At 63.6% G+C, this 15,596-nt stretch overlaps 1 protein-coding gene across 1 annotated transcript; it reads right to left on the bottom strand.

The window, feature by feature from the left end:
- Positions 1–1,219: 1,219 nt before the first annotated feature.
- ADAM11 (ADAM metallopeptidase domain 11) lies at positions 1,220–14,529 on the bottom strand. Its single transcript, XM_054281506.1, has 26 exons — positions 14,450–14,529; positions 13,144–13,322; positions 11,826–11,902; positions 11,475–11,541; positions 10,949–11,034; positions 10,804–10,870; positions 10,653–10,701; positions 10,499–10,566; positions 9,988–10,062; positions 9,826–9,897; positions 9,032–9,198; positions 8,872–8,956; positions 8,699–8,789; positions 8,550–8,601; positions 8,115–8,214; positions 7,804–7,875; positions 7,628–7,720; positions 6,788–6,868; positions 6,658–6,708; positions 5,370–5,433; positions 5,199–5,298; positions 4,166–4,285; positions 3,883–4,051; positions 2,631–2,745; positions 1,913–2,003; positions 1,220–1,525 (listed from the first exon to the last, which is right to left on the bottom strand). Exons 1-26 carry the CDS (start codon positions 14,505–14,507, stop codon positions 1,480–1,482), a joined length of 2,295 nt encoding a protein of 764 aa, XP_054137481.1. The 5' UTR covers positions 14,508–14,529; the 3' UTR covers positions 1,220–1,479.
- Positions 14,530–15,596: the final 1,067 nt, after the last annotated feature.

Genomic DNA, 15,596 nt, shown 5'->3' with positions numbered 1-15,596 from the left:
CCCACACTGCTGTGGACAGTGGGTATCATCCCCCATTGTCCCGTGCTGGGTGTCCCCAGGAGTGTCCCCACACACACTGGGTTGTGTCACCAAGTGCCACCAGGGATGATGTCTCCTCCATGCTGAGTGTCACCAATGGTTACAGGGACCCGTGTGGCCCCCAGTGCTCTGTGTGCTGTGCTTTGGGTGGCCCTGCAGAGCCACCCCATGCAGGGTGACAAGTGCCACGTGCCACAGGGTGATGTGGGGGACAGCCAGCCTGGGTGCCACCAGCCTGCCCTGGGGCTGGGGTGACAAGTGCCACCCAGCAAGCTGCCCTGTGTCCCCTGTACCCTTCTGTCCCCCCCCAGCCCCAGTGCCACCAGTTTGGGGGTCACCTGCCTGAGCTGGGGAAGGGGGGAAGCCTTGGGGACACCCCTGTCCCACCACTGGGGACTTCGGGGGTCCCATGGCTTGGGGGATGAGGGGACAATTTGAGGGGACAAACCCCACATGGGGGTGCTGAGCTGCTTTGGGGGGTGGGGAGGCACATTTGGGGTGCAGGACCCCATGGGACCCAGTCTGGCCACTGGGCAGGGGGGGCACAACCCCAGGCCCTGAACTGGGGATGGGCACTGGGCTGGTACTGGGGACAGTGGCCCCATCCTGGGGACACTGGCCTTGTCCTGGGGACACTGGCATTGTCCTGGTGACAATGGCCCCATCCTGGGGACACTGGCCTTGTCCTGGGGACACTGGCATTGTCCTGGTGACAATGGCCCCATCCTGGGGACACTGGCATTTTCCTGGGGACGCTGGCATTGTCCTGGTGACAATGGCCTCATCCTGGGGACACTGGCCTGGTCCTGGGGACACTGGCCCCATTCTGGGGGCACTGCCATTGTCCTGGTGACACTGCCCTGCCTTTGGGTGCCAGGGCCTGGCTGGAAGATGCTGCTGTGGGGCTGTGGGGCTGTGGGGCTGTGGGGGTGTGGGCGGGGGTCCCCTGGCCCCGCGGGTACATTCATCATTCCCGTGCCTGCCGGGGGGGCCGGGGGGTCCCCGGACATTCGTGGCCGTGCTGAGGGGGCCGGGGGGCGCTCCCGGGTGTCCCCCCCTCCCCGCTCTCCTCGTGGGCCGGAGCCTCGGCAGCGCCGCCCCCGTTAATTGGTGTTAATGAGGCGCTGGGGGGGTGGGGCGGAGCGGCCCCGCTCAGGCCCCCCCGGACCTGCAACACAAAGTGGGGAGCGTTTAGTGGGGGGCTGTGACACGGGGGGGACACACGGGGGGACACTGAGCTGAAATGAGCCAGCACCAAGGGGGGGGATGCTGTCAGACCCCCCCCCCAGCGCTGCTCCCCTTCAGCCGGGGGGGCACAGAGATGGAGACAGCACGGCCGGACACACAGCACACGGACAGACAGGCTCCCACGCCGTCGGGCTGCCGCACGGTGACGGTGACGGTGACAGGGACGGTGACGGGACGATGGGGGGGACACGGTTACACTCCCTGCTGCGCCGGGTCGTACCTTCCTCGGCGGATGTTCCTTGGGGGGGTGGCAGGGGGAGAGGAGAGCAGCGTTAGTGCCACCGCCGCCACCCCCGGGTCCCCGCTGTCCCCACCCCGGTGTCCCTGATCCCCCCACAGGCAGCAGCAGTGCCACACACGGGGGGGACCCCAACCCAGCACCCCCATGCTTGGGGACACGGCCACGGGTGACAGTGACAGTGACACCCCGATGGCACATGCAGGCAGGGCAGGCAGGGCTGGGGACAGGCAGGGGATGGCACAAGGGACCAGGCGGGGACAGGGGACCAGGCGGGGACAGGGAGCCGAGGGGGGACTGGCAGTGTCCCGGCGGTGACGCTGTGCGCAGGGGACGTGGCCGGTGACAGCAGCGGAGGGGACGAGCCATGCGGTGGTGGCTGCTTACTTAAATCCCCAGCCTGTCCCCCCTAGGACGATGGCAGCCACCAGCACGGCCCCCGCGATGGAGCCGATAATGATATTGGTGCCACTGGGACCTGTGACAGACGGGACAGGGAGGAGGGGACAGGGTCACACTCAGTGGCAAGGGGACATGGGGACATGGGGACATGGGGACATAGCCCTAGGGATGCCCCAGGGCCATGGGGAGTCGGGAAGGGGACAAACCCAGCCACAGGGAATATGTCAATGGGGAGGGGACAGGGGGACACAGGGACACAGGGACACAGCCCCAGCGCTGTGGGGACCTGGAAGAGGGGACAAACCCAGCACAGAGACCCACCTCAGTGGGGACAGGATGCAGGGACATGGGGACACAGCCCCAGAGCTGTGGGGACATGGGAGAGGGGACAAACCCAGCACAGGGACCCACCTCAGTGGGGACAGGATGCGGGGACATGGGGACACCAGGACACAGCCCCAGCACTGTGGGGACATGGGAGGGTGGCAAACCCAGCACAGGGACCCACCTCAGCGGGGACATGGGGACACAGGGACACAGCCCCAGAGGTGTGGGGACCCAGGAGAGGGGACAAACCCAGCCCTGCCTGGCTGAGCTGCGGCACCAGGGTGGGGAGGGGACGCTCTGGCTGGGGACAGTGCGGGACAGCCCAGCCTGCGTGGCCTGGGGACAGCAGGGAGCCTTGTCCCCGGGGCACACGGACCCTTGTATCGCTCCGTCTCCCCCGTGGGCTTGGGCTCCGGGATGGGGTCGTAGACGCTGCAGTCCTTGCCCGTCCACTCGGCCCGGCAGATGCACTTCCCCTCGTTGCTGCAAACCTGTGAGGGGACAGAGCCACCCCCTGTGAGAGTCTGAATTTTCCCTCATCTGCCTCATTTGGGGACCACTGAAGAGAAAATTCCCTGTCTAAAATCTCTGGCTCTGAAGGAGAAGGTCACACGCCAACAAGGCCCTGAGATCTGAGAGCATTGCTAAGTTATTGTTTTCACGGGGGTTGTTTGCTGTATGCTAAGGGGGCACCGTGCCCTTTTTTCAACAATAGCCGTGGGAGCTGTCCCACCTCTTGGCCTGGCTGGACTTCTGAGTTTCATGTAGTCTCCCACAGAAGACCCTCACCTGTTTTACAACCACTGTGACAAACTGAGATGTAAGGAACCTCTCCATCAAGGACTGAAAAGGCCCCTCTGCTCCTTCCAAGGACTGGGACTGAAACCCCCAGCCCAGGGAGGTGTGTGGGGGTCCAAAGCTGACCGAAGCGAGATGTTTGCCTGCAGGTGTGACCGCTGGACCACAAATGGCTCTCATTTACTGCTGAGAGCATGGACTACCTGTTACATCTGTTCCCTATTGTATCTGTCTCCACTCCCCATCACAATTTTCAATAGAATTATCATAATAAAAACCTCTGAGTTAGCTAGAGGTTTTGAGATCTCCCCAGCGTAACAGGCGGATCCTCGACTGGACTGGACCAAAGCACTGTTCCTCTACATTTCCATCTACTGAAGAGGATCTTACTTTTCTAGTATATTAGTTGCAATCGACTTCCAATCTTTAGAATCAGGTTTAAATCCAGAGAAGAGTAATAAACATAACCTTACTCATACTAACCCTAAGGATCTTCCTGACTGCACTAAACTTTTTACTCGCACAAATAACCCCTGACTCAGAAAAACTATCCCCATATGAGTGGGGGGATATAGCTATGTTTGGTAGCTATATCCCTCTCTCTCTTTTCTCTCTCTTTCTCTATCCTTTCCTCTCCCTTAATCCCTCTATCGCATTTTGCTGTGGTCACTCAATAAAGGTTCAATTGTTTTGATTACCACTGCAAACCCCCTTGTATCGTGTCGGTTTTTTGCACCCTGACATCACCCCACGAACCATCACGAACCCCGTTTGTAAGGACGGATTGTGACACCCCCAGGGTGTCCCCCTGTCCCCAGCGCATCCCTCACCCCGTGATCGAAGCAGATCTTCCCGTCCCAGCTGCCGGGGCAGGAGCTGAAGTTAAAGGCGGTGGCTGGAAGGCATTTGCGGTCGAGACAGAGCATTCCGGGCCCGCAGGGCGTCCCGTCCTCCACGTAGCTCAGGTCCGAGCCGTCCACCAGCTGCACGTGGCCGCCCCTGTGGCAGGACAGCCCCCCGGGTGACACCGGGTGACACCAGGTGACACCAGGTGACACCGGCACCCCGAGGAGCCGCGGCCGGTGCCGGTGCCGGTGCCGGTGCTGTCGGTACCTGCAGTCCACGTAGCGGTTCTGGTGGTAGAAGGTGGTGGTGGCGATCTCCCCGCTGAGCTCCCCCAGCCGCGGCGAGCCCGAGATGTTTGCGCACAGGAGGAAGCCGCAGAGGACGTCCCTTCAAAGGGGGGACAGCGGTGGTGTCACCAGGTGTTGCAGTGTGATGGATCAGCCTGTTTCAGCTATCCCAGCTCCTCCCCCAGGTGTGCCAACACACTCTCCCTTCCCCTCCCTTGGTCCCTGCTGAGGGCTGTCCGTCAATCTCGATATGCCAGCAAGGGCATCGTGTGATCGGCAGAGTTCAGAGTTCAAAAGATGCCTCTCAGCCCTGGGGACATTGGGCCATCCAGGTGTCATTTGTCCCTTGAGACTTCCCCTCCCTCACCTGGTTGGTGGCTCCCTACCCCTGCCCTGCCCCTCTCCCTGGGGTTAAAAGACACAGCAACCACACAGTTCCTTGGTTCTGTTGGAGCTCTTGCTGGATTCAGAGGCCTGAGGGCCAGGAATAAAGCTCTGGATTCAGAGAGGAAAAAGGAGACCCATCTCCTTTTTCCTTCACCATCACCTAAAGCCTTCTCTCCAGAGGTAAACCTGAGCTCCTGCATGCCTGGACTTAATATCCCAAGCGCCAGCTGCAGCATCCAGCTTAGCCAAAGGTGTCTGTGAGGTGAAACCACCACAGCTGCTGCCCTTGGTCAAGCAGCAAGGGCCAGATGAGCCCAGGCACGTTCCATCCAGCAATATTGGGATTTAATTCCAATATATTGGCACCCAACATGGGGCAGCTCCATCCTGGGGAAGGGTCAGTCAGGGAAGAGACCCCTGAGGTGGCACCCTCACTTTTGCTGCAATATCCAGCCAGCCAAAGGTGTCTCTGAGGTGAAACCACCACAGCTGCTGCCCTTGGCCAAGCAGCAAGGGCCAGACGAACCCAGGCACGTTCCATCCGGCAATATTGGGATCACATTCCAATAACCAGGGCGGGCAGGTGGCACTGGAGGGGTGGTGGCGCGGGGACAGGGGACACTCACTGCTTGTTGCACTGCAGCCAGCCCAGCCCCTCGCGGCCGCAGTTCCCCCGCTCTGTGCCCTCCACGTTCAGCTTCTCGTAGCAGAAGCGCTCGGCCGAGCCTGGCAGAGAGCAGCGAGTGTCACCTGATTGTCACCCCTGTGTCCCCTCCCCGCCCCAGGCCGGCACTCACTGCGGCCCCAGAGCGCGTTGCACTGACGATCCCGGGTCTTGCAGCGCCCGCCGTAGCATCGGCCCTGTGGGGAGGGGACAGCGTCAGGGTGGGGGAGATTCGGGGCTGGAGAGGGGTCAGGGCTGGAGAGGATTCAGGGCTGGGGGAGACTCAGGGGCTGGAGAGCAGTCAGGGGACTGGAGAGGTTCAGGGGCTGGAGAGGGATCAGGGCTGGGGGAGGATCAGGGGCTGGACAGGGATCAGGGGTCCTGGAGGAGGCTCAGGGGACAGGACAGCAATCGGGGTCCTGCAGGAGGATCAGGGACTGGAGAAGGGTCAGGGCTGGAGGAGGATCAGAGGGCTGGAGGGGGCTCAGAGGACAGGACAGCAATCAAGGGTCCTGGAGGAGGATCAGGGGCTGGAGAAGGATCAGGGGTCCTGGGAGGGGGCTTAGGAGACAGGAGAGCAATCAGGGGTCCTGGAAGGGACTCAGGGGCTGGAGAGGGATCAGGGGACTGGAGGAGGTTCAGGAGACAGGAGAGCAGTCAGGAGTCCTGGACGGGACTCGGGGGCTGGAGAAGGGTCAGGGGCTGGAGAGGGGTCGGGGCTAGAGAGGAGTCAGGGGTCCTGGATGGGGCTAAGGGGACAGGAGAGCAATCAGAGGTCCTGGACGAGGATCAGAGGCTGGAGAGGGGTCAGGGATGGGAGAGGTTTAGGGGCTGGAGAGGGGTCAGGGGTCCTGGAGGGGGCTCAGGGGACAGAACAGCAGTCAAGGGTCATGGAGGAGGCCCAGGGGCTGGACAGGGGTCAGGGGACTGGGGAGGGGTGACGAGGCTGCAGAGGGGCTCACCCCCGTGCCTTGCAGGGGAGTGCTGCAGGGACAATGAGCCCCCCACACATCCCCCCCATGGCTGTTCCAGAAGCACTGCCCTGGCTCATGCAGTGCAGGGATCAGAAGCCACATGTGTGCACAGCCAGGGGACAGCAAGACCCCCAAACCCACACCCAGGGGCTCAGGACCCCCAAAACCCCCAAACCCACACCCAGGGGCTCAGGACCCCCAAAACCCCCAAACCCACATCCAGGTGTGTGTGCCTGGCTCAGCTGTGGCTGCGATTGCTGACATAAAGTCACAAAACTGGTTTGGGTTGGAAGGGACCTTAAAGCCCATCCAGTTCCATCCCCTGCCATGGACAGGGACAGCTCCCACCAGACCAGGCTGCTCCCAGCCTTGGACAGTCCCAAATGCACTTTTAACAGGCACAAGCCCCAGTGCTGGAGCCTGTGGGGATGTGCTGGCTGAACTCACCTGCTCGTTCTCACAGAAGTATCCATCCAGCTTGTGCAGGTTGGGGGGACACTGTGGGGACATGGAGAACAGGTTGGGTGATGCCACAAGGCCCCACAATGTGTCCCCAGTGTCCCCTGGCCCCACTGACCTGGCTGGAGTCCCCGGTGCAGGTCTCAGGGATGTCACACTCGTTCACAGCCTCCCGGCAGGACACTCCACGTGGCTCGTACTGCCCGGGGCACAAACCCCACTCAGCAGGAAGGGGACAGGACCCCACTGGATCCACATCCAGGCTCTGCCCTCCCTGAGTCCCCTGGATGCCCCCAGCCCCTCACTGTTGTAGTGTGTTTTTATTCTTTGTAATACTTTGAAGTAGTTTGGTTTTGTATCCCCGTATTTTTCCCCAAATTATTTATCCCAGATTGTACCCCACTTCCTTTACCTGTGAAATCCCTGGATGAGATCATCCCCAAACCCCCACCCTGGCTCTCTGTCCATCACTCAGCATCCCATTCCCTCCATCTAGAAGCTTCTGTCCAGGTCCTCGAGTGATCAGCCAGAGACCAGGGCTCAGCCCCCCAAGCCTTACAAAGAGTGCATTAAAGCTCTACACTACAAAAATACAAGAACTATGACTCCCTCCCCATTAACAGGCTAATCTATACTTAAATAGGAGAATTAACACTGTCCCAAATGTCCATCCCCCAGTACCCATCCCTTAGGGTCACTCATTGGTCAGTAAATGTTCTCTACTTTGGGTTTCCACCTCCTTTTCAATGTAACCTTGGCCCATCTCCGGGGCTGTCAGCAGGAGCACCCTGAGGTGCAGGGGCTCCTTTGGGACTCCTAGAATAAAACCTTGGATTAATCCTTGCTAAGAGTCATCCCTTTATCTTCTACCAATGTTCGGCTGCAAAGGTGGCCAGCCTAGGTGCCCTTGGGGCACAGAGAGTGTCCCCCCGCTGCCAGAGGGACAGAGACCCCTCACCTTGCAGCCCTTGCAGCAGAGCCCATCGCTGCACATGGCGTCGTGGGTCAGGGTGCATTTCTTGCAGCAGTTTCCGCCGCTCCTCGCGCACTCCTGCCGGGACAGCAGCCGGGATCATCCCCTGGGCATCCCTGCAGCCTCCCCAGAGCTGGGGGAGCATCCCCGGCCCTGCTCACCGCCAGCGAGCCGCAGTCGCACTCCTCGCCCGCCTCCACGAAGCCATTGCCGCATTCTGGAGGATCCAGGAGCTGCGGGGACCGGGGGGGACAGGGGACACACACACACACACTGGGGAGCTGCTGGGGACCCCGAGCCGTGAGCCCCCCAAAAGGGCATCACATCCCCCAGGGATGGCAGCACCGCCAAAGTGGTTCTGCACAAGCTTCCCCTGCTCCGGGAGCTCAGCAGGGGCTGGGGACACCTCGAGGGACCCCCGGAGCATCGGTCCCCACTGTGTCACCCGAAAGGGCCGGGGGGGCTGTGTTACCTTCAGGGGTTTGTTGAAGAGGCAGCTGCCGCCGCCGTCCTGCAGGAACTGGTTGTACTCATCGATGCTGCAGCGGGAGAACTTCCGAGGGAGGTAATACCTGTGGGGTCATTGTCACTGTCACTGTCACACTGTCACTGTCACTGCCACAGCGCCACACCCTGCCCGGGGGCACTGCCGGACACACCAACCCGGGCAGGAGCTCGGCAGCGGTGACACGAGAGTGGCAGGGGAGGGGATGTGGCAGGGATGTGACAGAGGATGTGGCAGGGATGTGGCAGGGATGTGGCAGGGATGTGACAGATGTGGAAGATGTGGCAGGGATGTGGCTGGGATGTGACAGAGGATGTGGCAGGGATGTGGCAGGGATGTGACAGAGGATGTGATAGGGATGTGACAGAAGGTGTGGCAGTGCCACCCCGAGCGGGCACCCACCCTGTGTCCTCCATGATACAGCCCAGCCACGAGTCCGGACAGCGACAGTCCCCTGCGAGGAGAGGAGAGGCCTGAGGCTGCAGAATGTCCCCCTGCCAGCCCGGTGGCACCGCGGCGTGTCCCCGCTGTCCCCGCTGTCCCCGCGGTACCTGCGGCCGTGCGGTGCTTGTTCCACATCATGCCCACGTTCTGCCCCAGGGTCTGTGCCAGTGTCACCGCCATGGCCGCCACGTTGCCGTACTGCTCGGGAGGGACGCGGTGTCACCTCGGGGACCCCCGTGCGTGTCCCCAGCGCCCCTCGGGGGGGTCCCCCCGCACCCACCTCGTTGACGCCGCAGGCGCGGGCAGCGGAGCAGATGCCCCCGACAAAGGCGGTGCCGCTGCGGCTGCTCTGGAACGTGTAACCCCTGCGAGGAAGAGGATGGTGGGGACGGGGGACGCCGTCCCCGGGCCCGGGGGGGACGCGTGGGCGCAGCGCTCACGAGAAGAGGTGCACGGTGTCGCTGTGCTCTGCCAGCCCCTCCCGCCGGTACTTGACAAACTCGTTCAGGGTCTCCAGGGGGTCGCTTCCCACCCGGATGCGGTCCTCGGCCGCCCACGTCTCCATGGCCACCAGCACGATGCGGGTGTTGAGCTGCTCCTTGTAGATCTGTGGGGACAATGGGACAGGGCTGGGGACGTGAAATCTCCCAGGGACAAACCCCTGTGGACAACTCCAGGAGCTGGGCACACACATCCCTCGCCAGGGACAATTCCCCAGGGACAAACCCAGCAGGTGCCAAAGGAAAAACAAGAGTGGGACAAATTCCCTGGGGCCAAACTCTAAAGGTATCAACCCAGCAGGTGCTGAGGACCAAACCCCGGGATAAACCAGCAGGAATTAGGGACAAACTCCCTGGGAACAGCTGCTGGGAACAGTCCCCTCAAGGATAACCCCTCCAGGGACAAACCCAGCAGGTGCCAAAGGAAAAACAAGAGTGGGACAAATTCCCTGGGGCCAAACTCTCAAGGGACCAACCCAGCAGGTGCTGAGAACCAAACCCCAGAATAAACCAGCAGGAATTAGGGATGAACTCCCTGGGAACAGATCCATCAGCTGCTGGAACAGTCCCCTCAAGGATAACCCCCCTGGGACAGAGGGATAAACCCAGGAATTGCTCACTGCGGATAAATCCCATGGGAATGAAGGGTAATGAAGCCCCAAGGGACAAACCCTTCAGATGCCGGGGATTATCCTCCCAGGGACAGCCCCCCAAGGACAAATTCCTCCCCTCACCATGTCAGCCAGGTTGACCACGGACTTGGCGAAGTTGCTGGTGAGAACTACGGACTTGCGGAGCTGCAGGAACTGCGGGCACAGCAGGGCCGGGTGGGATTGGGAGGAGGGGGCCAGACCGACCCCTCCCCGCCCCCGCCAGCCCCGGAACCCCCCTCTCACCAGCTGGTGGTCGTTCACCACGGCCAGCTCGATGTACTTGGTCTCGCTGTGCACCGTGTGCTGGGCTCGGCGGACCTGCAGGGGGAACCCGCGGCTGAGCTGGGATGGAGCTCCCGAGCCCTCCGGGGATGGTTGGGATGCAGGGAGAGGGCAGAGCCATCCCATGGTTGGGATGCGGCCCCACCAGTGTTCCAGGCAGGAACAGCGCTCTGCAAACACCCACGGAGAAGCGTGAGGAAGGCCACTGCAATTAAGATTGTGAGGGCTATGATGAGGTTGATTAAGAGAGGATAGTTAGTCATGGGAGATGATTTAAGCTAGGGAGAAGATTTGAACCTCTGAGTTAAAGGACTGAAGCCTTTTGCATTTTCCGAGCTCTGCCACGCTGGCTGGTCCTTTCTTGGACGTGGTGGAGGAGCTCGGCTGCACCCACAGAGATCAGCCAGGCTCCAGCACCCTTGTCCCCTGCCCGTGTCCTCTGTCCCCTGCGCACCCCGCTGTCCCCACTGACCTGCCGCCGCCGCCGCAGCTTTGGGATCCCACCGGGAACACGCTGGCTCAGCGCAGGGAAGAGGCAGCCTGCAGGGAAGGGACAGAGCTGGTGGCACAGCAGGACACAGGGCCACCGAGGTGACCGCCAGGGGACAGCTTTGTGAGAGGCTCACCCAGTCGGGGACAGCTGGGGATGCGCTGCACGATGTGCGGGAGAAGACCCTGCAACGGGGAGAGGTGTCACGGCCATGCGTGCGACAGGGGACTGCTAGGGCTGTCCCCAGGCCACAGGCAGAGCCACCTTGGGGCGGTGGCAGCGCTCACCTGCCCGCGCTCGGCGCCCGCCTGGGGCTCGATCAGGTACGTGGCTCGGCCGTCCGAGAAGACCCCGCTGCAAACAGAGGCGGGAGTGTTGGGGTGCAGAGGGGTGCAGCCCCCCGGCCCCCCTGACGGCTCTGGGGGTACTCACCGCAGGCCCTGGCAGCTGGAGAGGGCGGCGAAGGAGCGCGGCTGCCCCCGGATCCGGCCCTGGTAGTAGCAGTGCTCCCCTGCACCCTGCAGAGCGGGGATGGGGCTGAACATCGGGGGCTGCCCTGTCCCACACCCCCAGGGCTCTGGGGTTCAGTGCCGGGCACCCTCAGGGTGTCCTGCTCGAGGAGCATCCCCCAGCACCATGGCAGCACCCTGCCAGGCAGGGCTGGGCACCCAGGGGCACCCAGGGGTGGGTGGGGGGATAAGGAGCTGCTGGGGACCATTAATGGGCTTTTATGGGATTTATGAACTGGCCACCACAACCCCTGCACTGGCACAGCATGGCACAGAATGGCATGGTACAGTTTGACACAGCATGGTGTAGTTTGGCACACCACAGCACAGTGTGGTTTGGCACAGCGTGGTTTGGCACAGTGTGGTTGGTTTGGCACGGCGTGGTTGGTTTGGCACAGCGTGGTTTGGCACGGCGTGGTTGGTTTGGCACAGCTTGGCACACATCTTACCGTGCTGTGGCTGCCGTTGCTGCCCGCGCCGACGTGCCGCTCCACGTAGTGGGAGGCGAGGAGGTGGCTGAGGGAGCAGGTGAGGAATAAGAGGCCGTAAGGGGTGGGGAGGAAGAGGAGGAAGAGGAGGAGAGGGAGACAACAGCAGCGATCCACGTGCAGGGCACCACCCACCACCACAAGGCACCCCCCCAGCACGGGACTCCCCCAGTCTGGGGTCCCTGTCCCCTCTGCTCCACCCGCACTGTTGGATGGTTCAGCACAGCTCCCCCATCCCCTGGCACCCCCAGGTCCCCCCCTCTGCCCCCTGGTTGGTGCTGGTTCCCCTGCCAGGACCCGCGGGTCACTCACTGGTTCAGCCGGAGATCGAGGGTGAAGGCTGAGCCGAAGGCACGCACCATGAAGCTCACCTGTGCCAGGTGCAGCCCCTGCAGGGGGCAGAGCCAGAGCAGTCAACCCTCCAAAAAATTCACATCTAAAATAATCATTAAAACCCCAACCCCAATACGCAGCCTGTAAGGATGCACTTTTTTTTAACCAAAAAATTCAGCATAAATAAAACTCGGGTTTTTTTGGTTTTTTGGTTTTTTTTTTTTTAACCTCTGGAGCCCTGGGATGGCACCTGCACTGGGGTGGGGGTACCGGAGGTTCCCCCCAGCGCTGGGCCCAACCCGGCCGCGGCACCGGAGCCTCCGCTCCTCCCGCCCTGCGGCGCCGCCGCTCCTGACCTAATTCCCAATTCCTAATTCCCCATTCCTGCCGCCGGCAGCGGGAGCCGAGCGCTGCGGCGCGGCCTCACACCCGGCAAAGTCGGCGCACACCGGTGAGAGCCCGGTACCGGCTGCGGCTCCCTCCGGTGCTTCCTTCACACGGGGAAACGGCAGCAAAGCCAAACCCATCCCGGCGTGCCCCATCCCCTTGCTGGGAACCCGGCGCAGCTCGGGATGAGAGGCTGTCTGTCATCACAGGGAAGTCCCGGGCCCCGTTCGCATGCCGGGCTCCGGCAGCACTACCGGAGAGGGCTCTGACACCGGAGCCAGCCCCGAGCTCCTCCCGCCGCGACACCCGGGTTTAACACGGCCTTGGCCCCCCTCCAGCGCTTCCCGGCGTCCGGAGGTTTCACTCCACGCCCGGTGTAAATAAATCACCTCTGCGGCCAGAGCAGATCCTCATCTCGCCTTTCTCCGGCGCGCACGGGGATCGATAGGCGCCGGCCCCGCCGCTGCCAGCACCGCAACTCCCCCGTGGCGGATGGGGAGCGGGTGCTGCTCCCCGAAACGAACCCCGAAACGAACCCCGAAACAAACCCCGAAACGAGCCCCGGAACGAACCCCGAAAGGCGGGAATGGGTGGGGGCACTGCCCGAGCCTGGGCTGGGCTGGGGAGCGGCACCGGGTGGGACCTGGGGGCCTGAGCCGGACCCACGGGTCTGCTCCTGGTTTCGTCTCTCCCAACACCCAGATTTAATGGGATTTTGCGGCACAAATCCGTGTCCCTCCCGGCAGTGGGATGGTCCCTGGGGGGATCAGGGATCTGGTTCGGGATGCCAGTACCCCCTCACACACGCTGGGGTGTGGCTGGGCCAGAGACGGCGCTGCCTGGGGACCTGGAGCTGCCACCTGCCAGGGACCCCGAAAAGGGAGCGGGTTGGGGGCTCTCGTTCACTTACGGGTCCTCCTCCTCCGGGCTCATGCCTGACCCTGGTGTCCAGCTGATGCTTGGGGACCTCTCCACCCGAGCTCTGCCCCACCAGCCTGCTGGGGTGGGTGATTTGGGAGAGCACCCGCCCCTCCTGCCATGCGGCCCGCGGGAGCCGCCGCGGCAGCGCTCCGGCCTGCGAGGCAGCACCTGCGGGACAGGGACAGGGACAGGGTCACTGCCACCCCGGGAGGAGGAGGGACAGAGACACAGGGGCTGAGGGCAAGGGGATGAGGAGGGACAGGGAGGTGGGAACACGCAGAGGTGGGAGAGGAGGGGACAGAGTTGATGAACGTGCTCAAGAAAGGGACACTCGTATCCTGGATGGGATGGCCAGGGATCGTCCCAGGGCGCACAGCTGGGGAACATCCAGGTGTGCCCAGGAGGGGACAGCCAGGCAGCACGGGGTGGGAGGGGTGACCAGGAGGGGATCACAGCAGGGTGGGGAAGCTCAGGAGGTCTCAGATACAGTGGCATGTCCTGGAGGGGACACACAGGGGACATGGGTGGCTGATAAAGTGATGCATCCCAGAAGGGGGCATGCAGGGGAGAGGGGGCTCAGAAAAGCCAGCACACCTGGAGGAAAGGTTGGGGTGGGGTCAGCATATCCTGGAGGAAGCATGCAGGGAAAAGGGGGGGCTGGAATGGGGACACATCTCCGAGGGGACACCCAGGGGACAGAGAGGGCCAGGATGGGCCCACCGAATGGGAGATGGAAGACCGCTATGGGGACATCGCCCTAGAGGGGACAAGGAGGGGACAGCAGGAATGGTGCAGGGACACCTTTGGAGGTGACAGCCAGAGGACACGGTGCGTGGCCGCTATGGGGACACATCCCTAGGGGACGCGGAGGGCTGCTATGAGGACATCTATGGGGCATGCAGGGCACGGGGGATGCGGGATGGGGACACTTCCCGGAGGGGACACGGGGGGCTGAGGTGCGGCCCCTCCGGAGAGGGAGCGCGGCGGGGCCGCTGCGGGGACAGCGCGGTGGAGGGCGCGGGGCCGGGGCCGGGGGGGAACGCGGGATTGCGGGGCCGGAGCCGGGCAGGTGCGGGGGGATCGCGGGCCCGGCCCCTCCCGGGGCTCTGCGGGGCGGCGCTGCGGAAAAATGTGTCGATGCAGCGAAAAAGCCGCAGCGGCGGCGGCGGGGCCGGGAGCGGAGCGGGAGCGATGCGGGGCCGGGAGCGCGGCGGGAGCGATGCGCCGCCGGTACCGGAGCCGGTAGCGGGGCCGGTACCGCGGCGATGGCGGAGCGGGAGCGGGTCCGGACCTACCTGCCCGCGGGGCGAGCGAGAGCAGCGCGGCCAGCAGCCACCCCCGCAGCGGGCTCATGGCTCCCTCATGCTCCGCCGGCGGCCGCGCCGGGCCCGCCGCGCCGGGGACCGTCACCGTCCCGTCCGGCCCCCCCGCCCCGGGCCGGGCCGGCAGCGCCGCCCCCGCCCCGCCCGCACGCGGCCCCGGGCCCGCCGGACCGGACCGGCACCGGCACCGGCAGCGCCGGCAGCGGCACCGGCAGCGCCGCCCCGGGCCCGCCCCGCCCCGCCCGGCCCCGCCGCCCCCGGTACCGGCCCCTTCCACCCTCCCCGCCCCGGCTGCCGCAGCGCCGCTGGCACCCGCGGCACTGCAGCACCGGAGCCCCGCTGGCAGCACCAGCACCCCCGGAATGGTACCGGAGCTGCCGGTGCCATCGCCCCCGGAATGGTACTGGAGCCCCGGGCACCCCGCAGCAGCAGGGACCGCCGGTGCCAGACCCCCCAGCCAGAGCAGACTGTGTCACCCCACAGCCAGGGACAGGGACACCAGGACAGGGACACCAGGATGAGGCTCCCCAGCCAATACTGGAACCTCGGGACAGAATCAAACCCCCCTCAGCCACTGCTGCCCCCCAGCCAGTGCAGGACCCCCACACCAGTACCAGTCCCAAACCCTCCCCACACCAGTACCAGGCTCCCCAGCCAGTTCAGGGCCTCCAGTTGGGATTGGAAGCCCCCAGTCTGCACTGTGCCCCCCTCAGCTGCCACAGAGTCCCTGACTTGTCCCCAGCCAGTCCCAGAGCCCCTGCAGATTGTCCTGGTGCTGCCAACCAGTACCAGGACCCACAGCATTGTCAGAGCTCCCCAAATGGGACTGGAGCCCCCAAGCAGCACCACCCTCCCAGCTGGAACTGAGCCCCTGCCTGGTGCCAGGGCTGGTGCTGGCTGTGGGAGCCCAGCTGTGCCAAGGGGATGGTGCTGGAACCAGGGAGAGCTGGTGCCCACAGCAGTGAGCACACGGGGCTGAACTCCCAGTTCACATCCCTCACCCTCCTCCAGGACAACTTTGTTGGACCTTTTTGCCCCATTTTGTGTTATGGTTCCAAGTCCTTCTGAGCTCGGCCTGTTATCCCCAGTGCTGGCAGAGCCACCAGGAGCTGAAACCTGA

The sequence above is a fragment of the Melozone crissalis genome, unplaced genomic scaffold (genome assembly GCF_028551555.1).
Source record: "Melozone crissalis strain CALT ecotype California unplaced genomic scaffold, PUWL_Pcris_2 ptg000032l_1, whole genome shotgun sequence".
NCBI lineage: Eukaryota > Metazoa > Chordata > Aves > Passeriformes > Passerellidae > Melozone > Melozone crissalis.
Note: the sequence above shows the minus strand (reverse complement) of the source record. Positions and strands in the feature narration are given on the sequence as shown.